Below are 26,627 nucleotides of genomic sequence, written 5' to 3'. Positions count from 1 at the left end.
TCTCTGGCGAGAAAATTGTAATAGTGCCTGCCATTTAATTGCCTAGGTAGCAGATACGGCCCAATTAAACAGTACCCAACCACACAGACCCACACATTAACGAAGAACAGCACTTGAAGAGCGCTAGTAACTGTGGCATGCGGGTTATCTTCACACCAAACATGCGAATTGTGCATGTTGAAGACTCCATCACGCCCGAACGTTGCTTCATCGGTAAACAACACAGAGGATGGAAATGTAAGATGCATTTCACACTATTCCAGGTACCACTGCGAAAACTGTGCTCTGGGTGGACAATCAACTGGTTCCAGGTTGTGGACACGCTGTAAGTGAAACTGACGTAACAATTGATCTCGAAGGACAGTTCTTACATTCGTCTGATTCGTCCCTATGTTACGTGCAATTGCACGAGTGCTGATTGAAGGATACCGCTCCACATGCTGCAAGACAGCTTCCTCAGATTGCAGCGTTCTTACCGTGCGACGGCGTCCCTGTCCAGGTAACCTGCTAAATGACCCGGTCTCACGCAGATGTTGGTACCAGCAGCAAAGGTCGTCCGGTGCGGGATACGGCTATTAGGATTTTGTTGTTGATAAACCCGTTGTGCAGCTCGTCCGTTGTGGTGCGCTACGTAGTACGCACCAACCATATCAGTGTACTCACTCCAGGTGTATCGCTCCATTAGTAAACAGAGACAATGCACTACTACACTGGTGGACAGCAGTTGCCTACAACCGAAGAGCGTAATACGCCCTCCATCAACTGAAGATCGTAATACGGCCTCGAACAACTGAAGAGCGTAATACGGCCTCCACCGGTTTAAATAATCCTCATAGGAAAAAATGAGATTAGGAAACAATATTTGTTTTGATGTCCCCTACAATCTCCCAGAGTTTGCCGGTTTAAATACTTTTCACCCTGTAGACGTATCAGGAGTCCCATAGCACTCCTACTGCACACGTTCCACAACATTACCGAGCCTCCACCAGCTTTAGCAGTCCCCTGCTGACATGCAGCGTCTATGGATTCATGAGCTTGTCTCCGTACCCGTACACGTCCATCCGCTCGATACAATTTGAAACGAGAGTCGTCCGACAAGGCAACATGTTTCCAGTCATCAACAGTCTAATGACCGTGTTGACGGGCCCAGGCGAGACGTAAAGCTTTGTGTCGTGCAATCATCAAGGGTACACGAGTGGGCCTTCGGCTTCGAAAGCCCGTACCAATGACGTTTCGTTGAATGGTTCGCACGCTGCCACTTGTTAATGACCCAGCACTGAAATCTGCAGCAGTCTGTCGAAGGGTTGCTCTTCTGTCACGTTGAACTCTTCTCTTCAGTCGTCGTTGGTCCGGTACTTGCTGCAGGATCTTCTTCCGGCCACAGCGATGTCGGAGATTTGATGTTTTACCGGACTCCTGATATTAACGGTACACTCGTGAAATCTTAATACGGGAAAATCGCCACTTCATCGCCACCCCGGAGCTGCTGTGTCCCATCGCTAGTGTGCCGACCGTAACACGACGTACAAACTCACTAAAATCTTGATAAGCCGCCATTGTAGCATCTCGCAACTGCGCCAGACACTTGTTGTCTTGTATAGGCGTTGCCGACCGCAGCGCCGTATCTTGCCTGTTTACATATCTCTATGTTTGGATACACATGGTTCAAATGGCTCTGAGCACTATGGGACTTAACTACTGAGGTCATCAGTCCCCTAGAACTTAGAACTGCTTAAACCTAACTAACCTAAGGACATCACACACATCCATGCCCGAGGCAAGATTCGAACCTGCGACCGTAGCGGTCGCACGGTTTCAGACCGTAGCGCCTAGAACCGCTCGGCCACACCGGCCAGCGGATAGGCATGTCTACAGCGTGCTACAAAAAGGTACGGCCAAACTTTCAGGAAACATTCCTCACACAAAAATAAAGAAAAGATGTTATGTGGACATGTGTCCGGAAACGCTTAATTTCCATGTTAGAGCTCATTTTAGTTTCGTCAGTATGTACTGCACTTCCTCCATTCACCGCCAGTTGGCCCAATTGAAGGAAGGTAATGTTGACTTCGGTGCTTGTGTTGACATGCGACTCATTGCTCTACAGTACTAGCATCAAGCACATCAGTACGTAGCATCAACAGGTTAGTGTTCATCACGAACGTCGTTTTGCAGTCAGTGCAATGTTTACAAATGCGGAGTTGGCAGATGCCCATTTGATGTATGAATTAGCACGGGGCAATAGCCGTGGCGCGGTTCGTTTGTATCGAGACAGATTTCCAGAACGAAGGTGTCCAGACAGGAAGACGTTCGAAGCAATTGACCGTCGTCTTAGGGAGCACGGAACATTCCAACCTATGACTCGCGACTGGGGAAGACCTAGAACGGCGAGGACGCCTGCAATGGACGCGGCAATTCTTCGTGCAGTTGACGACAACCCTAATGTCAGCGTCAGAGAAGTTGCTGCTGTACAAGGTAACGTTGACCACGTCACTGTATGGAGAGTGCTACGGGAGGACCAGTTGTTTCCGTACGATGTACAGCGTGTGCAGGCACTATCAGCAGCTGATTGGCCTCCACAGGTACACTTCTGCGAATGGTTCATCCAACAATGTGTCAATCCTCATTTCAGGGCAAATGTTCTGTTTACGGATGAGGCTTCATTCCAATGTGATCAAATTGTAAATTTTTACAATCAACATGTGTGGGCTGACGAGAATCCGCACGCAATTGCGCAATCACGTCATCAACACAGATTTTCTGTGTACGTTTGGGCAGGCATTGTTGGTGATGTCTTGATTGGGCCTCATGTTCTTCCACCTACGCTCAATGGAGCACTTTATCATGATTTCATATGGGATACTCTACCTGTGCTGCTAGAACATGTGCCTTTACAAGTACGACACAACACGTGGTTCATGGGCGATGGAGCTCCTGCACATTTCAGTCGAAGTGTTCGTACGCTTCTCAACAACAGATTCGGTGACCGATGGATTGGCAGAGGCGGACCAATTCCATGGCCTCCACGCTCTCCTGACCTCAACCCTCTTGACTTTCATTTATGGGGGCATTTGAAAGCTCTTGTCTACGCAACCCCGGTACCAAATGTAGAGACTCTTCGTGCTCGTATTGTGGACGGCTGTGATACAATACTCCATTCTCCAGGACTGAATCAGCGCATCAGGGATTCCATGCGACGGAGGGTGGATGCATGTATCCTCGCTAACGGAGGACATTTTGAACATTTCCTGTAACAAAGTGTTTGAAGTCACACTGGTACGTTCTGTTGCTGTGTGTTTCCATCTCATGATTAATGTGATTTGAAGAGAAGTAAAATGAACTCTAACTTGGAAAGTAAGCGTTTCCGGACACATGTCCACATAACATATTTTCTTTCTTTGCGTGTGAGGAATGTTTCCTGGAAGTTTGGCCGTACCTTTTTGCCTTTTTGCCGACCGCAGCGCCGTATCCTGTCTGTTTACACATCTCTGTGTTTGGATACACATGGTTCAAATGGCTCTGAGCACTATGGGATTTAACTACTGAGGTCACCAGTCCCCTAGAACCTAGAACTACTTACACCTAACTAACCTAAGGACATCACACACATCCATGCCCGAGGCAGGATTCGAACCTGCGACCGTAGCGATCGCGCGGTTCCAGACCGTAGCGCCTAGAATCGCTCGGCCACACCGGCCGGCGGATAGGCATGTCTACACCTGTTAGGTTGGTGCTTCAGTGTATAAATGCTAATTGAACACCGTTTCGCTGTTTTTTGGATAGCATAATTTCGCTGTAGTGTTGTACAGGTGAACGTACAGTGTGTTAACTGTAAGACGGCCGAGTTGAGAGGGGAGTGCGGGGAGAGGAGGAAGCAAGCATTGGTTGGCGAGGGGAGAGGAGCCGTTGGGGAGGGGACAAGGCACGCCTACCAGTTGCAGTGCTGGCACTACAAATTGCTCGTCATGCTTACACGAAAGCAGACGAAAGGCTTGGAAGTAAAACTCGTTTTAAATGTTGTTCGTAAACGAAACTGAAATCGTCATGTACATTAAAATCTATATATATAAAAATGAAGCCGGCCGGGGTGGACGAGCGGTTCTAGGCGCTACAGTCTGGAACCGCGTGACCGCTACGGCCGCAGGTTCGAATCCTGCCTCGGGCATGGGTGTGTGTAATGTCCTTAGTTAGGTTTAAGTAGTTCTAAGTTCTAGGGGACTAATGACCTCAGATGTTACGTCCCATAGTGCTCAGAGCCATCTGAACCATCTTTATAAAAATGAATGTATGTATGTTTGTCTACTATGCGCTCCCCCAAGTAGTGACACCAACGACACTCTCTTCACGTACGTCACCCTTCCTCTGCCAACATTTATTAAACGTTAAGTTATTATCGATCCACGATTCATCGAGATAAAATATTTCTCTGCCTGCTTCCCTGAAGATCTTCATGTCAACAGTGAAACGAGATCGCCAGTGCACAATGTCTGGACGTGCTAAGAACACATTACTCTTGTTTTGCAACTTACGCCATATGAATCCCATAGACAAAAGTACTTTTCTCAGCGAGACAATACTACACTTCCAGCCTATTTTGTCGTGCAAAACTGGAAGCAGTGTTCGCAGGCTCGGCACAATCTTCCGCACTGAATAAAATACTGCTATCGCGTCGCGAATGACACGCTGGTTGAAATCATCGATCATTACTTCGATTTCTCCACTTCTTTTTCTAATTTAAGAGAGAGAGAAAGATTTATAAGAAAATGCCTTCTGCACTGCATGTATTTTTTTGAATTTGGAAATGTACTGTAATATGAATGTGTTTCGAAATAATACAGTAACCAGTGGTGTTTCCATACAAAGCAATACAGTAGCAAGGAAAAGTGAAATATAAGGTAATTACGACGAAATAGGGGGCTCCTTCAAAGTGATCGCGAACAAAATATCTGACATGGAAACTCACCTTTTCTTGCCGGGCGTTTGTGGTGATACGCCAGGGTGATTCTTGGAAAACTGTTTGAATCTTCCAATGCTACGCATGCTTTGTCCTGTGTATGTAGCGGCTCTCACTGAAGATTTGTAAATGGGGTGAAGCAATTTTTTCTGCTCCCTTTCCCTTCGGCAACACTCAGTCACACGCAAAATAATATTGCGAGCATCTCTACGTAATACTGGTTTCCTTCTAACCGTAGGCCTACCGGTAGGGGTTGTTGACGACTCCCGAGATGGGCCAGCAACTGTCTCTTCACTCATTTTGATAATGTTTAGCACAAATGCACAATGAAAACACGCAGAACAGTACAGCGCAAAACAATTACGAAGCAGACGACAGTGGCTACCTTGTACAACACAGTCAGCTACGTAATGTTGGCAGCCGTCGAAACTGCGTGCCTACCGAAGCCTCCCGACGTTTACCGACTTCTACCGATTCAGGACTAGGGAGAGGTCTGCCATCTAAAAGTTTACACACTGTAGTAATTATCTGCAAATCAACTTGGTTACCTTTGCGTTCCAGCCGGTCGTGAGGTCGAAGTGGGCTACATCACAGCCCACGGCGGCGGCGGCGGCGAACGCCCGCGCATCCTAGTCCACGAGCTCCGTGGCGATGGGGAGCGCTTTGACTTCGGCGGCTCCAGAGTCGTGGTCCGGCCCAGAGACACGGCTGCCCGCTGCTTCGCGTTCCAGCAGTGGGTGAACGCTTCGACGACGGTGCTGAGCAGCTGCCAGCACCACCTGGCCAGCCACATCTACGGCGGAATCGAGGAGACCAACCAGGTGTGGCCCATCGAGGGCAACGTGTACGACCACTACCCGTACGTCACCGACCAGGACAACAACGCCGGCATCGCTTCGCGGTACTGGCTCTTCTCCGACGGGAGATTCGTCTTCGTACACTCGAACGTCCCCCTTTTCATCGACCAGCATACGGATCAGTCACTGAACAGGCTGTGCTTCATCGCCGAGAACACGGCTCCGTACCCGGAGAGCCGGCAGGACAACATTATGGAGTGGAACATGTGTCTTTTCGACAGTCCGAGGGACGCCCACCTGTACGCCGTCCAGAACTACCTGGGGAAGCCGACTGCCGTCCCGGACACACGCATGGCCACGGAACCCGTCTGGTCGACAGGAAACCGGTACAACACCGCTATCAACGAGCAGAAGGTGCGCTCCTTCGCCAACGAAATCGTCGCCAGCGGATTCAACTTCAGCCAGATCGAAATCGACGACTATTGGGAGACGTGCTACGGCAGCCTGACTTTCGATACGAGCAAGTTTCCCGACGTGCGGACCCTCACAGACGACCTCCACGCGCTGGGATTCCGAGTGACGCTGTGGGTGCATCCGTTTGTGGTGCAGGGCTGCGAGCCGTACTACTCTGACGCGCTGGCCGCCGGTTACTTTGTGACCAACACAGAGGGCAGCACCGACACGCGCTGGTACAAGGGGACCGCCGGAGTCGTCGACTTCACCAACCCTGAGGCAGCCGCCTGGTGGGCGGATCGACTCAAGGTGAGTGTAATCGAGAAAAAAATCCAGTTTCTGTTCCAATAGATTTAAAAGCTTGCCTGTTTTCAATTCTCTTGGGCGCCCATCTGGGATGCTACCGTGAAGGCTTGTGTTATCATATGTCGTTAATTATTTCTCGGTTCAATCGAAAATGGATGTTATCTTCCATCTGAGGTACGAGACCGTTGTGCAGAAAACGTGTTAAAGAGAAAAATCCATGTCTCGAAAAGATCAGCATCTCTACGAACAGTAGTAAGAAACGTACTTAAAGAGTAAATACGGTAGCCTTATTATTATAGTTAAGTTTTCCGTAACGTTTTGCCTGCTTTCTGGACCTGATAGGGTACAGTAATAACATGCTACAGACGGGAAACACAGTCAGCTGAGATTACATAGTAACAACTCTTGTGTGCAGTGTGTACAGTTTCATGAATTGTAATGTCAACCTGTTACATGAAGTACCGCGTAGTGAAGCTTTAATCAGTTATATCTCTTTATCTTCATGATCCATGTGACAGTGCAACAAATAACCCACTGCAGTCGCTCGTTGACATAATTCACTCTGCAGTTGTAGATTTAACGTAATGCGAATTAATGTATCACAGGCATCGGTCAAGGCCTCATGTAGCAACGTGCGTCGAGTACTACACTACTAGCCATTAAAATTGCTACACCACGAAGATGACATGCTACAGACGCGACATTTAACCGACAGGAAGAAGATGCTATGATATGAAAATGATTAGCTTTTCAGGGCATTCACACAAGGTTGGCGCCGGTGGCGACACCTACAACGTGCTGACATGAGCAAAGTTTCCAACCGATTTCTCATACACAAACAGCACATGACCGGCGTTGCCTGGTGAAACGTTGTTGTGATGCCTCGCGTGAGCAGGAGGAATGCTTACATCACGTTTACGACTTTGATAAAGGTCGGATTGTAGCCTATTGCGATTGCGGTTTATCGTATCGCGACATTGCTGCTCGCGTTGGTAAAGATCCAATGACTGTTAGCAGAATACGGAATCGGTGGGTTCTTGAGGGTAATACGGAACTCCGTGCTGGATCCCAACGGCCTCGTCTCACTAGCAGTCGAGATGACAGGCATCTTGTCCGCATGCCTGTAACGGATCGTGCTGCCACGTCTCGATCCCTGAGTCAACAGATGGGTACGTTTGCAAGACGACAACCATCTGCACGAACAGTTCGACGACGTTTGCAGCAGCTTGGACTATCAGCTCGGAGACCATAGCTGTGGTTACCCTTGACGCTGCATCACAGACAAGAGCGCCTGCGATGGTGTGCTCAACTACGAACCTGGGTGCACGAATGGCAAAGCGTCATTTTTTCGGATGAATCCTGGTTCTGTTTACAGCATCATGATGGTCGCATCCGTGTTTGGCGACATCGCGGTGAACGCACATTGGAAGCGTGTATTCGTGATCGCCATACTGGCGTATCACCCGGCGTGATGGTATGGGGTGCCATTGGTTACACGTCTCGGTCACCTCTTGTTCGCATTGACGGCACTTTGAACAGTGGACGTTACATTTAAGATGTTTTACAACCCGTGGCTCTACCATTCATTCGATCCCTGCGAAACCCTACATTTCAGCAGGATAATGCACGACTGCATGTTGCAGGTCCTGTACGGGCCGTTCTGGATACATAAAATGTTCGTCTGCTGACCTGGCCAGCACATTCTCCAGATCTCTGACCAATTGAAAACGTCTGGTCAATGGTGGCCGAGCATCTGGCTCGTCACAATACGCCAGTCACTAATCTTGATGAACTGTGGTATCGTGTTGAAGCTGCATGGGCAGCTGTACCTGCACACGCCATCCAAGCTCTGACTCAATGCCCAGGCGTATCAAGGCCGTTATTACTACCAAAGGTGGTTGGTTGTTCTGGGTACTGATTTCTCAGGATCTATGCACCCAAATTGCGTGAAAATGTAATCACATGTGAGCTCTAATATAATATATTCGTCCAATGAATACCCGTTTATCATCTGCATTTCTTCTTGGTGTAGCAATTTTAATGGCCAGTAGTGTAATTAAATGCAAGCACAGTAAAGCCAGGATATAATCTTGCTTGTGTGGGAGACTCCCGCGTAAGTGGCGAGCATGTCCGTTGGAAAATGAGGTTCATTTCGATTTCACTGTTCACCGTGTAAGGTTACGGGGTCAGTCCTTACTTGCAAGCGCTTCCAAACTGGCTAATTATTGACTGACAGGGTGGACGGAGGTTACAACAAAACACTAAAAAGTTATTGAAAAGTCGTGTATTGAATATCGTGACCTTACACGTTACGGACAACAACCTTGAGAAAATATGAGTATAATGAGGAGAACACTGCGGAAAATGCGATGCTGCAAAACTTGAATATGGACAGGCGTTATTGATAAGCTACAAAACAACAGATGCTAACAAAATGGTGGATAATTTGTCTTGCAGTAGAGGCTAAATTCTACCTTTCCACTGGTGATACTATAGAGGAGTGATTTAGAGATAAATTAGAGAGACCACTGAACCCAGCAGACAGTGACGAAGGCAGCGAAGAGGTGGAGGAGGTGCTTGCGTTATCTGCTCACCACACGGCGACGGCGCTGGCTGTGTGCTGCATCCAGCTGTGTTCAACAGGGCTCCAGCAAAAACCATTAGCTCTCGCAGCCTTAACTCAGCTTCTTTTCGACCCGAACAGTTTGGGTTCACAGAAGAACACATCTAGGTACGAGGCTGACTGAAAGAGTCTAAACAACGCTCAGAACATTCGCCATAGCGGGGAAACGGCTTTTTTTTAGCAAATGAAAAACCCTTTGACTGTTTGTGACACAAAGGTCCCATACATATCCTTCATGTATATCATTACTCAGTTCACATTATAACTATAATAGCATTATTTCTCAAAAACAGAACTTTCTATGGGCATATCTCAAGCCAAGAGCAGCTTAATTACCATCAAAGCTGAAGTCCCATAAGGCTCAGTATTGGGCACCATAAACTTCGCTGTACTTACAAACGATATCCTGAATCAGTCTGGAGGTTACCTTTCATTACTCTGTACTCACAAATGATACCCAGAAACAGTCTGGAAGTTATCTTTCACTATTTGCAGGTGACAATGTGCTCTGTAGTAGTAGCTTCAATCTTCAGGTAATAGCAAAAAAAAAAAAATTGAGTAACACTTACAAGGGAACCTCCCCATCGCACCCCCCTCAGATTTAGTTATAAGTTGGCACAGTGGATAAGCCTTGAAAAACTGAACACAGATCAATCGAGAAAACAGGAAGAAGTTATGTGGAACTATGAAAAAATAAGCAAAATATACAAACTGAGTAGTCCATGCGCGTGATAGGCAACATTTGGGAGAATGTGAGCTCAGGAGCGCCGTGGTCCCGTGGTTAGCGTGAGCAGCTGCGGAACGAGAGGTCCTTGGTTCAAGCCTTCCCTCGAGTGAAAAGTTTTATTTTGAGACAATTATCAGAGTTCAGGCACTCACACATAATCAACTTCGCTCTCCAAAATTCCAGGACATGTTCAGATTTGCTTGGACATATGCAGGATTTGACGGTCTACACCCGGAAAAATTTGAAAACGTTAAAAACATATGTTTTGACAGAGCACAGAGAAAACTGTGCGGCTGTGAAACTGTTGCATTCATTTGTTGCGGTTTATGTGACACACTCTTATGCTTTTATCACTTTTTTTGGAGTAATTATCACATCCACAAGAAAACCTAAATCGGGCAAGGTAGAAGAATCTTTTTACCCATTCGCCAAGTGTGCAAGTTAGGTGGGTCCGACAACATATTCCTGTCATGTGACGCACATGCCGTCACCAGTGTCGTATAGAATATATAGGACGTGTTTTACTGGATCAAATGTTTTCGGTTCCCATTGGAGAGGCACGTCCATTCGTCCACTAATCGCACGGTTTTGCTGTGCGGTCGCAAAACACAGACACTAAACTTATTACAGTGAACAGAGACGTCAATGAATGAACGGACAGATCATAACTTTGCAAAAATAAAGTAAGTAAACTTTTCGCTCGAGGGAAGACTTGAACCAAGGACTTCTCGCTCCGCATCTGCTCACACTAACCACGGTACCACGGCGATGTTGGACTTACATCCTCCTTGATATTGCTTATGTTGCCCATGGACTACTCAGTTTGTATATTTTGTTTATTTTTCATAGTTCCACACAACGTATCCTGTTTTCTCGATTGATCTGTGTTCAGTTTTTCAAGGTCTATCTACTGTGCCAAATTATAACTAAATCTAAGGGGGGTGCGGTGGGGAGGTTCCCTTGTTAGAATTCGTACAACAGTGTGTAAGTAACTGAAAGATACCAATTAACGCTCAAAAGACCAACCAATCTTATTTACATTTAAAAGAATGCCAGGAAATCTGATTCTCAGTTTTAATGGCGCAATCCTTCCCCTTAAAATCAACATTAAATACCTTGGCGTCAAACTGGGCAAGGGGCTGACGTTCAAAGATCACGTTTATGAACCCCCAGCATGATCCAGTTGTCCTGGTGCTGTCTGGCAAAAAGTGCAAGCAGGCTGTTTAGGTTTTTATGTTGGTAACGCCATGTAGTGCTCTGTATGAAAATCACTGACTGTGCTGTGTGCAGTCTGGGACTGGTTGGCATTGTTGGAATATTCGCTATTGTAGTGTTGGGCAGTTCGATGTGAACAGTGCGTAGCGTTGCGCAGTTGGAGGTGAGCCACCAACAGTGGTGGATGTGGAGAGAGAGATGCCAGAGTTTTGAGAGATTACTATGTGAGCACGATCTGGACGTGTGTTCGCCAGAAAAAGGAAATTTGTAAAGATGGATGTCATGAATTGATAGATATGTATATATGATGATTTTTGAACATTGTTAAGGTAAACACATTGTTTGTTCTCTATCAAAATCTTTCACTTGCTAACTATGTCTATCAGTAGTTAGTGCCTTCAGTTCTTAGAATCTTTTATTTAGCTGGCAGTATTGGCGCTCGCTGTATTGCAGTAGTTCGTGTAACGAAGATTTTTGTGAAGTAAGTGATTGATGAAAGGTATAGGTTATTGTTAGTCAGGGCCATTCTTTTGTAGGGATTATTCGAAGTCAGATAGCGTTGCAATAAAAAAATATTGTGTGTCAGTTTAGTGATCATCAGAATAAGTAGAGAGAGAAACGTTTGAGTACGTTCAGTTTTTTTCAACTGTTTGAAAAACAAATAACGTAAGAGGTTTACTAGCACAGTCATTCATAATTTTCTAAGTTCAAAAATGTTCAAACGTGTGTGAAATATTATGGGACTTAACTGCTAAGGTCATCAGTCCCTAAGCTTACACACTACTTAACCTAAATTACCCTAAGGACAAACACACACACCCATGCCCGAGGGAGGACTCGAACCTCCGCCGGGACCAGCCGAATTTTCTAAGGGGACCGACAATATGTTGCAGATGATTTAGTACATATTACTCATAATCGCCTACTGTAGCTCTTTGCAATATTGTACTGGTTTTGTTGTTTCACCATTTGCAGTGAAGTCAATGGAGTGGTAATTAACGGCCGTCGTGTCCGAAACTTGACACGGCAAATAAAGGATATTTCTCATTTCAGCTTCGACATCATTACAAAACGTAGTTTTAACAACGATCGCGTCACTGACATTTATAATAAAAGATCCGGCATTGTTTTTAAATTTTGTCGCTTAATAAAGGCTAACCGTCACAACAAAAAAGAGAATTTTAAACGAACTTTTTGCCAGGGGTTATATATGATTTTGAGATGAGGTTGAGGAAATCCGGCAATAACACGAATCCAAAACAGGTTTATCGCCATGGATGCTAGCCGGTACCAACCAACCAGAGATCTGTACACAAACCTAGACACTGACAAAATCCGTAACATCATTCAGGCCAAGCCGCAATTATTTTTCGACACAACACCATTATCGCCTTATAGCCTCATCTGTAACATAGGAATCAATCCACTTGACCCCAGAACAAAATTTGCCAAAACGACGACAGCCACAACCTTTCAATTTCGTAATCCACCCATCCCACTACATAACAATCAGCAATCATGATCCTGTCATAAAGTCATTTTCGTAATCCCAGTTATTTGATGGAAGCATGGATGTAAATAGTTGCGATAATTCGTGACAGACAGACACTCAGGAAACAGACGTGCGTTACAGGTTTAGTTTCCATGCACTCTAAGAAGATCAGTTAGAAAGTACGATACCTAGCAAAACAAACGCAACAGTATTGTGTGGAAAAACGTCATTCATCATTTGTTTTAAACAACTGTTTTATGGTAGCTGTGTCATTGGTATTTAAAGCATTTTCTTTCAAAATATTGCATACGTGATTAGGAATGCAAACACGCAAGTAGCTGTATTGTTCAGGATATATTGCGCAAGGATATGTAATGTTAGATCATCTTGGTCTGAATTACATAGTAACTCAAAGAGAATTTGCTAATAATTTTAAATAGGCTCTAATGCATTAGGTCGGTGCATTAATTTGCAGTCAGTCTAGAAGAATGCGGGCGGGAGTTATCGTAGACTAGCGTCACTTCACTCAGTCTTCGTGGTGTTGTTCTTGGACTGCGTCTGCAAGACGCCTCAGTTGTTCACAGTAAACGACAGCAGTGGTGGTTGGTTACACCAAGATGAAGCAATTGGTGGTACACCAGAGGGTCGCTGTTCCACCAGATGCGTAACATTGTCTTTCGTGCGCAGGTCTTTCTAGGAGTGTTGCTGCTTTGTTTGGGGAAAACTATTCCTTTCTTTTCCTTATGGTAGTACAAAGACATCATTTCTCGTCACCAGTAATGGTACAGGGTAAGAATAGTCGGTGTTATTCACGAGCCAATTGATGACGAGCAAACAGAGATGCACATATAACACCCCGCAGATTTTTGTGATTTTGGCTTATAGCATGCAGTACCCATACACCCGATTTTTGAACCTTTCCCACTTGATGTAAATGTCGCACGATCGTGGAATGACGACAGTTCATTACATTTACCAGTTCTCGAATAGGCTGACGTGGGTCACTGTGGATTAATGCGTTTAAACGGTCTTCGTCAAACCCAGAAGATCTTCCTGAAAGTGGAAAGTCATAATGTCCAACCGATCCTCCTTAAGGGGGGTACGGCGTCAAACGAGCCGACTTTCAGCAAGAGAGGAACCACAGGAAATTTTAATTTCCACTGTCTATACTTTTACAAATTAATTCATAAAACTTTGTCAGCATGACCACGAAGGATTCATGATTGACACTCATAGCAGTGGAAGTTCAAAAACATAACAACATAATTTTTTTTTACTTGTGAAATTTCATCTTTTTTTCACTTGTTGCATTTGTTGCTATAGGTAGTTTTTTCATAATTAAGAGAGATTCTTCGATGAATTTTGCACAACATACAAACCATACTTACAGATGTATGAAACTCTAGAATTTACTCAGTTTATGAAAAAATGAATGAGCTGTTACATTTTAAGCTTTATGTTTATAAAAAGCTGAAATTTTATAGCTATTTACCCCAATTTTTACCAAAGTTTTTAATACATTTGGAAAATTCTAGAGTTTTATACATCTGTAAGTATGGTTTGTATGCTGTGTAAAATTCATCGAAGAATTCTCTCTTACTTATGGAGAAACGTGTACCTATAGCAACAAATGCAGCCAGTAGTAAGTAAAAATAGTAAGTGAAATTTCGCATGTAAAAAAATTATTTTGTTATGTTTTTGAGCTTCCACCGCTATTAGTGTGAATCCTTAATCCTTCCTGGTCATGCTGACAAAGTTTTATGAATTCATTTGTAAAAGTTTAGACAGTGGAAATTGAAATGTCCTGTGGTGCCTCTCCTGCTCAAAGTCGGTACGTTTCACGTCCTACCCCCCCTTAAAACGAGAAAACCGTTCTCATGCCGTACTGCCTCCTGCGGCAGTACCCCTATGAGTGGCGCAAATGTTTCTGGCTGTCTCCGCTGCTGTCACTGCTGTAATGAAAACAAACAGTAGAGTATGTCGAAAATGTCCCGATTTGTCAACTTGGAACTCAATTTCCTAGCGTCCACAGCTCCGTTCGCTATCTCCAAATGATAGAATGACAATATGTAAGCCGGCCGCGGTGGCCTTGCGGTTCTAGGCGCTGCAGTCCGAAACCGCGGGACTGCTACAGTCGCAGGTTCGAATCCTGCCTCGGGAATGGATGTGTGTGTTGTCCTTAGGTTAGTTAGGTTTAAGTAGTTCTAAGTTCTAGGGGACTGATGACCTAAGATGTTAAGTCCCATAGTGCTCAGAGCCATTTGAACCATTTTGAACAATATGTAAATTGTAACAGCAACAGTGCACTACAAATGAAAAATGATGATCGATAAATGAAGCGTTACCAACCGGAATACCAGCATTCAAAACCAAAACGTTGCTAACTTATGCACCAGCCTTTAACAGTACTAATGGTAATGCTTTATAGCTACTTATTTGTCACACTTAACCTCTGTAATCTGAAACTTACTGGCAGGTTAAAAGTCTGTGCCAGACCGAGACTCAAACTCGGGACCTTTGCCTTTCACGGGCAAGTGCTCTACGGACTTCTTTTTTTGTTGATCGCATTGTTCGTTGCATTTGTTCTGGCCGGACGTTCCATGAGACCGGTTCAGGTTCATCGTTCATCCGTTCACTCAGTTTTTTTATTACAGAGGGCAGCTAACCCTCTGATCGAACACGCTGAGCTACCGAGCCGGCAACCGACTGAGCTACCCAAGCACGAGTCACGCCCCGTCCTCATAGCTTTACTTCTGCCGGTACCTCGGCTCCTACCTTCCAAGCTTCACAGAAGCTCTACTGCGAAACTTGCAGAACTAGCATTCCTGGAAGAAGGGATATTGCGGAGACATGGCTTAGCCACAGCCTGGGGGATGTTTCGAGAATGAGATTTTCACACTGCAGCGGAGTGTACACTGATATGAAACTTTCTGGCAGATTAAAAGTGTGTGCCGGACCGAGATTCGAACTCGGGACCTTCGCCTTTCTCGGAAAAGTGCTGTACCGACTGACTCTATTCACACATATACCGACTGATTCTATACATCAGTTCATTCAGTACGATAACGAATTTGTTTTAAAGCTTGTTAATGAGCTCTGAAAAGAACTGTTTCTGCTATTTAGTTGATATGTCATTGCCAGGAGATCCTATGGATAGTCAGACTGCAGAACAATGGCTCGACTGATTAACAGCATGCTAAGTGATCGGAAGTTCCAGGTAATCAGTGGAAGCAACATAAGTAAGGAGAGGAAGCTGAACAACGGATTGCCTCAACGATCAGTTCTCTCACCCTTACTGTTCAACCTATATCCATCTGATCTACCTGACACTTCGTCCAGAAAATACTGCTATGCCGATGACCTGGCTCTAGCCGTAAAACACCAGGAAATGAAGACAACAGAGGAGATTCTAGTCAATGACCTGTCTGCATTAGACAATTACTTCAAAATATGGAGACCCGAACCCAGTGTGAGTAAAACAGAAGAGTGTTGCTTCCATCTAAATAACCGGTTGGCGAACCTAAAACTGGAAGTAAGTTTCAGAGGCAGAATTCTTCGTCATAATTGGAACCCAAAATATCTTGGTGTCATCCTGGATCGTACACTGTGCTTCAAACACCTTCTTAACTTAGCTGTCGGCCGGAGTGGCCTATCGGTTCTAGGCGCTACAGTCTGGAACCACGCGACCACTACGGTCGCAGGTTCGAATCCTGCCTCGGGCATGGATTTGTGTGATGTCCTTAGGTTAGCTAGGTTTAAGTAGTTCTGTGTTCTAGGGGACTGATGACCACAGCAGTTAAGTCCCATAGTGCTCAGAGCCATTTGAACCATTTTAACTTAGCTCAAAAGCTAAGGACTCGAAACAACATCCTCCATAAGCTATGCGGAACTACCTGGGGATCTTTAGCAACCACCCTGCGATATTCAGCTCTGGGCTTGGTGTACTCAAGTGCTGAGTATTGTGCACCTGTTTGGATGAACAGTCATCATACAAGGCTTGTTGATACCCAGCTGAATACGACAATGCCAGCTGAATACGACAATGCGCATAATATCTGGCGCAATCAGTACTCCAGTTTATTGACTTCCACTGTTAACCGGTATAATGCCTCCTAATCTACACAGATGTACTGCCCTTATGGGAGAATTCCATAGGATCTCCAGGAAATCTAACCTACCCGTGCATAGCGATGTGCCACTTTTAAATCGCAAGAGACTGAAATCACTCCATCCAACTCTGTGCCATGCTGCTGACATGGTTGCTAAGAATTTCAAACCTCTTGACGAATGGAAAGGTCGGTGGGAGGCAGTGACAGATGTTTACCTGCATACCATCTTCTCAGGTGCTAAACTCCCAAGTGGATTCGACTTACCACGCAAGACCTGGACTACTCTCAACAGAATCCGTACCAGCCATGGCCGATGCAGGGATGCTCTCTTTAAGTGGAAGAAGCTGCCTGATTTAGCACGAGACTGCGGGGCTCCATACCAGACTGTTCACCACATTGTCAGTGAATGGAGGATTCGAGCCTATCACGGCGCCAAAGAGGACTTCCTGCCAGCAACTCCAAATGAAGTGCGCTGGATTGAAGGTTCAAAATGGTTCAAATGGCTCTGAGCACTATGGGACTTCACATCTGAGGTCATCAGTCCCCTAGAACTTAGAACTACTTAAACCTAACTAACCTAAGGACATCACACACATCCATGCCCGAGGCAGGATTCGAACCTGCGACAGTAGCTGGCTCGCGGTTCCAGACTGACGAGCCTAGAGCCTCTCGGCCACATCGGCCGGCTCTGGATTGATGGATTGGATATTCAGTTGTAAAGACAAACTTAAGTTTCTTGTGTGTCAATATGTACATATGTATAGGTAATTTAATTTCATTATATGTCTGTATTAGCCATACGCTAAATAAATGTTCTAAAGCTGTTTCATATCACCATTGCTTTCACGTACACTGTTTATTTCTCAACTACTTTCAGACCCTCCGCAATGAGACCGGCATCGACTCGTTCGAATTCGATGCTGGCCAGACGAGCTGGCTGCCGCAGCTCCCCGTCATAGAGCCAGTAGAGCGGAACCCCGTCCGCTTCACCGACGAGTACGCGGCGACCGCCTCCCAGTTCGGGCCCTTGGTCGAGATACAGGCCGCCGTGGAGAGCCAGCGGCTGCCTCACTTCTTCCTGATGGACATCGTGTCCAGCAGCTGGGGCGCCTCGGGCGGTCTGCGGACGCTGCTGCCCAAGCTGCTCGAGATCAGCATGGTGGGCCACCCGTTCGTGATGCCAGAGATGGTGGGTGGCGCAACGCACGTCCTCCCCTCCCAGGAGCTGTACACGCGCTGGCTGCAGGCCACCATCTTCATGCCCGCCGTCAAGTTCTCCTTCACGCCGTGGGACTACGACGACGAGGTGCGTCCATTTCTGACACGTCGTCTATTGAGCTATCTTGTGAGGCGGTGGCTGCGTCAGGGCTTTCTCCTCACATTTTATCCTATTAGCGTACATAGTTTGTCTGTGAGACTCTCTTTTCTCATATCTGCTTCTCATTTCGAATGGGCCTACTTTGGACCACGCTTGTTCAATTGTTGGACTTTGATCTTTGCCATGTACTTGCCAATATGATGTTGCAACCTCTTTGGTCATACTGGCACTCGGACAGAGAGGATATCCGAACTGGTCCCTCATGTGTTCTACCAGAGACGGAGCTGGGAATTTCGCCAACCGTGGGAGTACCTCAAAGCCACCCGGATAGTTCACGTGCGGACGAGCATTGTCGTATTGGAAAGTGGCACAACGATACTGTCGCATGAGGGTTACACATAGAGACGCTGGATGGTTGCGACATGCAGTTCTGCTGCCAAAGTTCCCTGTGTCACTACCAGCTGTATCTACATCCATACTCCGCAAGCCACCTCACGCTGTGTGGCGGCGGGTACCCTGAGTACCTCTATCGGTTCTCCCTTCCATTCCAGTCTCGTATTGTTCCCGGAAAGAAAGACTGTTGGTATGCCTCTGTGTGGGCTCCAATCTCACTGATTTTATCCTCATGGTCTCTTCGCGAGATATATGTAGGAGGGACCAATATACTGCTTGACTCCTCGGTGAAGGTATGTTCTCGAAACTTCAACAAAAGCCCTACCGAGCTACTGAGCGTCTCTCTTGCAGAGTCTTCCACTGGAGTTTATCTATCATCTCCGTAACGCTTTGACGATTACTAAATGATCCTGTAACGAAGCACGCTGCTCTCCGTTGGATCTTCTCTCTCTCTTCTATAAACCGTATCTGGTACGGATCCCACACCGGTGAGCAATATTCAAGCAGTGGGCGAACAAGTGTACTGTAACCTACTTCCCATGTTTCCGGATTGCATTTCCTTAGGATTCTTCCAATGAATCTCAGTCTGGCATCTGCTTTACCGACGATTAATTTTATATGATCGTTCCATTTTAAATCACTCCTAATGCCTACTCCCAGATAATTTATAGAATTAACTGCTTCTAGTTGCTGACCTGCTGTATTGTAGCCAAATAATAAAGGATCTTTCTTTCTATGTATTCGCAGCACATTACACTTGTCTACATTGAGATTCAATTGCCATTCCCTGCACCATGCGTCAATTCGTTGCAGATCCTCCTGCATTTCTTTTCAGAACAATTTTCCATTGTTACAATCTCTCGATATACTACAGCTTCATCCGCAAAAAGCCTCAGTGAACTTCCGATGTTATCCACAAGGTCATTTATGTATATTGTGAATAGCAACCGTCCGATGACACTCCCCTGCGGCACACCAGAAATCACTCTTACTCCGAAAGACTTCTCTCCATTGAGAATGACATGCTGCTTTTATCTTGGAACTCTTCAATCCAATCACACAATTGGTCTGATAGTGCATATGCTCTTACTTTGTTCATTAAACGACTGTGAGGAACTCTATCGAACGCCTTGCGGAAGTCAAGAAACACGGCATCTACCTGGGAACCCGTGTCTAAGCCGACGGCTCCCACAGCGTGACTCCAGAACTGATACTGCTGCGCCTCTCCAAAACACCGGAAGGGTAGTACCTCTCCCCGCATCTCGTATTTACCCTCCCTCTCTTATTTCATGATTTCTGCGGGCCTGGGTCGAAACTGTGTGAAACTTACTCGTCGAGGAATAGGGCTCTAGATTCAGTGATTGAAACCACAGTTGAGAGGTAATAGTTACGCGGCACTCGGATTGTTTTCCGCAAAAAGAGAATAGCTAGCATTTTCCAACGTCGATTTTGCTGCCGAGTTCCTCCGGGCGAGGTCGGTGACCAGTCTAGGTGCCTATTCTGTATCTTTCCGCCATTGTGCCGATCGTTTCGGTACTCAAGAGCACCGAACGGTCTAGTACTTGAATTAGAGTCCCTGAATTGTTCAGTGTGCACTTCGGTAGCCATACCGTTCGGGTCTAGAGAACCGAAGTACTGTTGTCGATTTGTGTCGCGCAAGCCAATCAGAAGCAAGCGGTCGCAGATTCGCGCGTGCGCACTGCAGCACTCACAGCGCCACAAACACAAATCGGCTAGCAGACGACACAGGCGCGCTATTCTTCCAAGTACCGAAAATTGCATTTACGTTGCCATAACACATGACGCCGCATTCCATCGAGCTGACGTGCCCGCCTTCATCGCCCTTGCCTCCTCTTTAACAGTGTCAGGAGCAGTATATCCATTTCTACGATTCTCAGCTAAAATGCATAGAAATTTTTACAGTTTCTCTGACCACATGTTTCCATGCATGCATAATAACGGTAGCGTATTTGACTGTATTCTGCAGATTGTCGCAAATGCCGCATTATGTCGTCTTATTCTCATTCACACTGACATCGTGTTTTGGATTTTACGTTTCGAAAAATGAGTTAGGAATAGTGTTTGGTACCACATTGTACGAATACATCTATAAAACACCCGAAAAATTGGTTCTGAGAGTTTCAAAGAATAAGAAGATAAAACAGAATGTGGTTATAACTCGCTCCTAGAGATCCAAATGATTAAGTAGCCCACTTCCCTATATAATACGTCAACGATTTGGGTCTTAAAAACAAAATTGAAAAAAAAAAAAACGCGTTGTCGGGAGCTACTGCAGTTTGCCGAAGTTTATAACATGCATCTCATGAATGAAAATGTTTCGTATATGGTGCTACAGTCTAAAAATATTACGGCAGAGACGTTTCATCTCTGTCTACTGTGACTGAGGATTCGATCGCAGATAAATACTTGCGACAAGCAAGATCATGAAGATGACTGCTGCTAGTTACATTGCCAGTAATTTAAGTTGTGCTCTTAGATTCCTGTCTAACCGCATACTCGGAAATCGCTACATATTCGGAAAAAATGGTGAATTATTTCTGACAAGAAAAAATAAAAGGTCACTGTCGGTTGTTTCACTAACAGCAATTTCATCTCCAACAATATTTGGTATTTTAAACACACAGAAATCACGAAATGATTACTGAGGAAGTGCGCTCTTTGTATCGCATTCCAGCGCGCTAACCGCTTTTCTTTTCTTTTTGTTTCTTTCTTTTTTTTTTACTATCGTCCTGCTTTGAGAACGGTGCCCCAGACAAAAATTACAATGTTCTGTGTGTGTGAGGTGTGTGTAAATGTTGTCTGCATGCGTTGCTGAAGAGAGTGAGGTGTTTGGCCGCTCCAAACGACAGATACTCAATTTTTGTAGTACTGTGTGGACTGTAGAGGAACGTAGGCTGACTTCGTTGTCAAACGGTGCTGCGTAAGTCATAAATGCGTGATAGTTCGGAAGGTTTCAAATATCAGGTTTCACATAATTGCTTTGCATTGTTACAAAGGTGCAAACACGTTTCGATAATTACTAGCTAACCCATTTGTGGGAAAAAGTACGCAAAGGCACTAGTAACGTCAGTTCACACACATGTAATATACGTTAGCAGAGCCGATGTCTTGATATATAATGATCTTTAAACTCTTATTTGCATAAAAATAACACGTATTTTGAGGAAATATTGACCGAAAACTTTTTTTTTTGATGTAATCAATCACAGTAACAACCTAACCTAACCATATTTCTAACAAAGGAAAATAGTCAATTACGAACTCACTTTATAACCGGATGCGTCCTCTGGTGATTCTTTAGTAACACAATCACTAAATCCAAAGCTAAAACCGCTAAATTATGTTTAAAATAACAAATTATAGGTGTACATAAACCACAGCTCACCGATAGACAGGGCCAGATCGAAATCCAAAACATCTCGGTACAATTGTCGTAAAATCGGTAACAAGTCTCAGAAGCTTACTGAATAGGATATTTCGATAAAGAACCGAAAATGACGTCACTACCGAGACTAACCTACTGCACCGATCGGTATGAACGATACAGAATAGGGCCCCTGACCCGTGACCGCCGGCCGTGTTCCAGACGCTGGAGATATGCCGCAGCCTGATGGAGCTTCGCGCCCAGTACGCCCCGGTCATCGAGCAGCTCCTGCAGAAGGCGGCGGCCGACGGCACGCCGGTCAACCTGCCCGTCTGGTGGGTCGACCCGAGCGACTCTGTAGCGCACACCATCGACTCAGGTATCGCATGCTGCTTTCTTCTAACCTAGTTTTTCTGTCTCCACTCCAGTGGTCTTTCCTCTGCACTGTATGTTCATTAACCACCACCGACAAATGGTGACTACGTATGGAAGTTTGGGCCTGGCTGTGGATCCTGTCTGGATGGCTAAATGGTAAGGCGACCGCTCGCCCGATAAGCGGGAAATCCAGGTTCGAGTCCCGGTCCGGCACAAATTTTCATTGTCGTCATTCTATTCTACTGTTCATGATTGTCCTTATTCACAATTGCGAATAGATTTAACGTACAGACAAACGTATTTTGCTTCCTACATTAACACGTCCCCATAAGCACGTGACTTTATTTCGTTTATGTGATAGAGTTGTCCAACACAAAGGCAGCAGGAAGGAAACCCCCAGCTGCAGATTTGCAAGGCTGTAAGTTAGTACACTGGTCACAACACAGGTGAACATATGTGAAACTGAACCACTGGAGCAACATATGAGAAACAAGAACAACAAGGTATTAAAATAATGTATATCAAAATGTACTCAGCTTTTGTTTTGCGAGGAGGTATAGCACTATAGCACTGATGTAAATTTACAAATGTAATCTAGGCTGACACAGTAAATGATTACTAATTAATGTGACTGAGGTTCAGTATAGACTACAGTTAGAGAGTTTATAAATGCAGTCTCTTACTTGTTAAACACTTCGATTAGTGTTCAGCACACGGATATTTTTCTTTATTTTTGTTTCATCCCCCCACCCGCCCTCCCAGCCGCATGAGAAGAAATGTTATCAACACATGATTTCAAGAACAATAAATAGGATGGCTTTCTGTTTTTTTCCCTCAACACAAAAATGTTAAGACTGTTTTCTTTTTTAAATTAAAAAATCAAACAACTAACAGCTAAAAAATGAAAACATGAACATATTAAAAACACAGCAGTTATTGATGAAATTATTCTAAGAAGAAACACTCCACATTCACTTAAAATCTGAAGGACCCGCACGTCGAAGGAGCATTTCGAGACGAGAGAAGAAGTTCCATACGGTTGAGGTGTGTGGTTAGAAAGAGATAGTCTGTTGGGACGGGAACTATGGAGGTAGGTGTTGGGATGGATACTGTGACTACAGAAGATAAGAGAGACAGAGGGTGGGGAAGAGTTTGTTGCATGTTTAGGGTAGTGGTTTAAAGAGGAAAGCGACGGGGATTAGTGGAGACGGAAAAAGAGGGGAGCCCGGTGTGGACTGTGATTGGAGGGGAAGAGTTAAAATTGGTAGGAGCGATAATTATCGGGACGGATCTCATTGTCTGTGAGAGGGAGTAGGTTGAAGTTGCGTTTAGATAGGTTATGTAGTGTGTGTTGTTTTGTAGAGGTGCGGCAGTGTACTGCGGTTGGTGATCAGAGGGGAGACAACGAGGCTATTGGGATCTAGTTTACAGGTAGCAGAGGAGTTGAGGTGTTCGATGTGGTTGAGGAAGAGAGGGAATTCGATGAGATGGTAGAGGATACACATGGAGGAAGCTAAACGGATATGGAAAGTGAGAAGGAGAGCATGGCGTTCGAGGATGTGGAGGGATTTATAGAACTTTGGTCGGGGTAGATATCCAAGTAAAATTTGCGTAGTAGAGGATGGGTCAGATCAAGGTTTTCTTGGATGGAGAATAGTTGAGAGGTGTAATCACCAGGTTCGGCCAGATGGTAGTTCTAGTTTATTTGTTACTTTCTGTTGAATGGTTAGTACACGCTGGTTTCCGCAATAGTTGCTAGTCGAGGGTCAGTCCAAGATGTTTTAGTATATAAGTTAACTGCACAGGATTGTGAATAAATCATAAGGTAAATGTCATTAAGAGGGAAAGTGTGGGTGGTTCTTTCTATAATTATTGCCTGGCTTCTGGAGGGGTGATCTTGAGGAACCATTGTTAAAATAAGGAGGTAAACTGATCACGGTGGATTTGGAGGGACTGTTGGTATTTCTGGAGTGTAGGTTAGGGGGTGAGAGATGTGGTGTCATCAGCATACTGAAGGAGATGGAGTACGGGTAGGGTTGGTTTGGGCAAATCAGCAGTGTAGAGGAGATAAAGGACAGGAGACAGAACGAGGCCTTGGAGCACGCCAGCAGTGGGATGGCATCCGGTGTTAACTGTCTGACGACTGTAACTGGTCGACAACTGATGATTTCAGATTGGAACTGAATAGTCATTGTAAGCAGCTGTAAGCTAAGGGAAATAGAACTGCAGGTGACTGGAGGCAACTGAATCATACCTGGAACTATCCGAGGGACCGTGTGGCTGCTGAAATCCTGCACTCGGCCTTTGAATCTGAGACTGCGGTCCATTTGGTGATGCATCAAATAGTTCTGGGACCAAGCGCTGTCTGTGGTGGCAGATGTAACTATTGGCGGATGAATGACCTATTTGAATGTCTCGTAGCGGAAGTATAAAGTATAGTTGTGGTACGCTCGTCATATGGGAGGCGGCTGACCGCACTGTGGGTGGTTCCACGCTGAGCCTGCCTGGCGCGTGGGTGTGGCACGCTCTATAGTACGACGCTGATTACCACGCGTGTCGGAGGTACACCAGTTTGCAACAAGCAGACATGCATTCTGCACTATAAACTTTCTTTCACCAGATTTGTACAGTAATTATTCATAACCGCGAGTATTGTAGTGTAAAGATAATGTACGAGAATTCTACCAAAATCTTTGTTCACCAAGGCGACTTCCTCATTAAAGGTACATACATGGAGCACCTGATTTTTCCCTTATAAAGACATTAACTGACTAGGATAGAGCAAAAAATAATCTTACAATCACATGCTCATCTGTGAACTAATCCGCAGTCTGTCAAAACGTCATTTCATTTTCAGCGACCTCGACCAAATATTGCAGGGGATCTCACTGACGGACTTTCACTTGCGGCTTCTGTACCATAATTTTGCGGAACAAGTGAATGTTACCTAACGTATGATGTACTAGGAAAGGAAAGAGCCAAAATATGAAAATCGTCTCTTTATTTGCAGTTTCATTTTTAGCCTACAATATGATTGCTTTTTCCTAAACCCGCCAGGATAGCCGAGAGCGCTAACGCGCTGCTTCCTAGACTCGGGTAGGCGCACCGGCCCCGGATCGAATCCGCCCGGCGGATTAACGATGACAGACGGTGTGCCGGCCAGCCTGGATGTGGTTTTTAGGTGGTTTTCCACATTCTACTAGGTGAATACCGGGCTGGTCCCCACGTTCCGCCTCAGCTACACGACTCACAGACATTTGAAACACATTCACACTATTTCACGATTTACACTAGATGCAGACTAAGGGGTACACTAATTCCGTCCCGGGGAGTATGGAGTGGCGGCAGGAAGGGCATCCGGCCATCCCTTAAAAATTAACCATGGAAAATCCGTCCTTGACCCTGCCGACCCTGCGCACACTGAGGGATAAAGGCAGTAGCAAAAGAGAGAAAGAAAGATTATTGCTTTTCCTAAATCGTGTGATTAAGTTTGCAAGATTTGCTTGTGTATGCTACGACGAGCTTCGCTTAGCAGAAAGAAGCTCCTTGGTCTGTCTCTTTGAGCCGCCTCTGGAGTATGCTTGTATCTTTGCTGGGCTGTGAAGGCCATCAGCCAGTGGGAAAAGATCGCGGATGTGGAACCACGTACCGATATATTTCTGTACCAACTGCCATTCTGTTCCACGTATTCTGTTTCGGAGGCAGTCTCGTCGATTCTGCAGCTTACTGTGCCTGTCGATGCGAGATGCTTCGGAGATCTACACTGATGAATATTAAGAGCGAGATCTTTCCAATTACTTGCCATTGTGCCAGCTAGGCGACATTTAGCTTATTTCCGACGTGCCTGCTAAATATTCGCACCTTTATTTTGCGATCTCTTAGCATACGGAAGCAGTGGTATCCTTTCGCATTTTGAAACGAAGCTCATAGTTTTCTCACTTTTCGTGAAATGAAAGCTGATCGAGAAGTATGTTCTCAATACTTCTCGTTGTATATTCAAACTTGTAACCCTTTAATTCGTTGTAAACGATTTACTGCAGTGCTAGCCGTCGTCCATTGAGAATACGTAATCTGGTTAGTCTTCTCGAGAGACTTGCTTTGCGTTAGATACATTAAGAAGCCATGTGGGCTTTCTGAATTAACTGCAGTGGTTTGAGAATGCTCACGCATTTGCTCTGAATTACGAATATTTCGTTTAATATAAGTTGTTTCATTTATTATCTTACGTAACATAGCTACATGATCCCATAGCCCCATCTTGTTCACACCTGTTTCTGCAGGATTCGTCACATCTACGCTCAGATACTGCACGATCAGTTTACTGAATTAAGTATATCTACCATGCACGCCAATAGCAATAAATACCCAGTTATTCGCACGGACCAAGGTTAGAAGCGGCGGTAGATAAGTCGATGGATGCTGTTTCGGAAGACTGCTGATTTCTGAATGAAATGTAGCGTGTTCTGAAATGTTAGTGAGATGT

At 45.3% G+C, this 26,627-nt stretch overlaps 1 protein-coding gene across 1 annotated transcript in view; it reads left to right on the top strand.

Annotated features, from left to right (window-relative positions):
• The window catches only part of LOC124712099 (myogenesis-regulating glycosidase-like), a 39,580-nt gene that overhangs the window by 7,778 nt on the left and 5,175 nt on the right, over positions 1 to 26,627 (top strand). Inside the window, exons 3-5 of the mRNA XM_047242397.1 lie at positions 5,513 to 6,510; positions 17,551 to 17,979; positions 21,992 to 22,148. Of these exons, the coding sequence (XP_047098353.1) occupies positions 5,513 to 6,510; positions 17,551 to 17,979; positions 21,992 to 22,148 (1,584 nt within the window). The remainder of the gene's footprint in view (positions 1 to 5,512; positions 6,511 to 17,550; positions 17,980 to 21,991; positions 22,149 to 26,627) is intronic.

The sequence above is a fragment of the Schistocerca piceifrons genome, chromosome 8, assembly GCF_021461385.2.
Source record: "Schistocerca piceifrons isolate TAMUIC-IGC-003096 chromosome 8, iqSchPice1.1, whole genome shotgun sequence".
NCBI classification, from domain to species: Eukaryota; Metazoa; Arthropoda; class Insecta; order Orthoptera; family Acrididae; genus Schistocerca; species Schistocerca piceifrons.
Note: the sequence above shows the minus strand (reverse complement) of the source record. Positions and strands in the feature narration are given on the sequence as shown.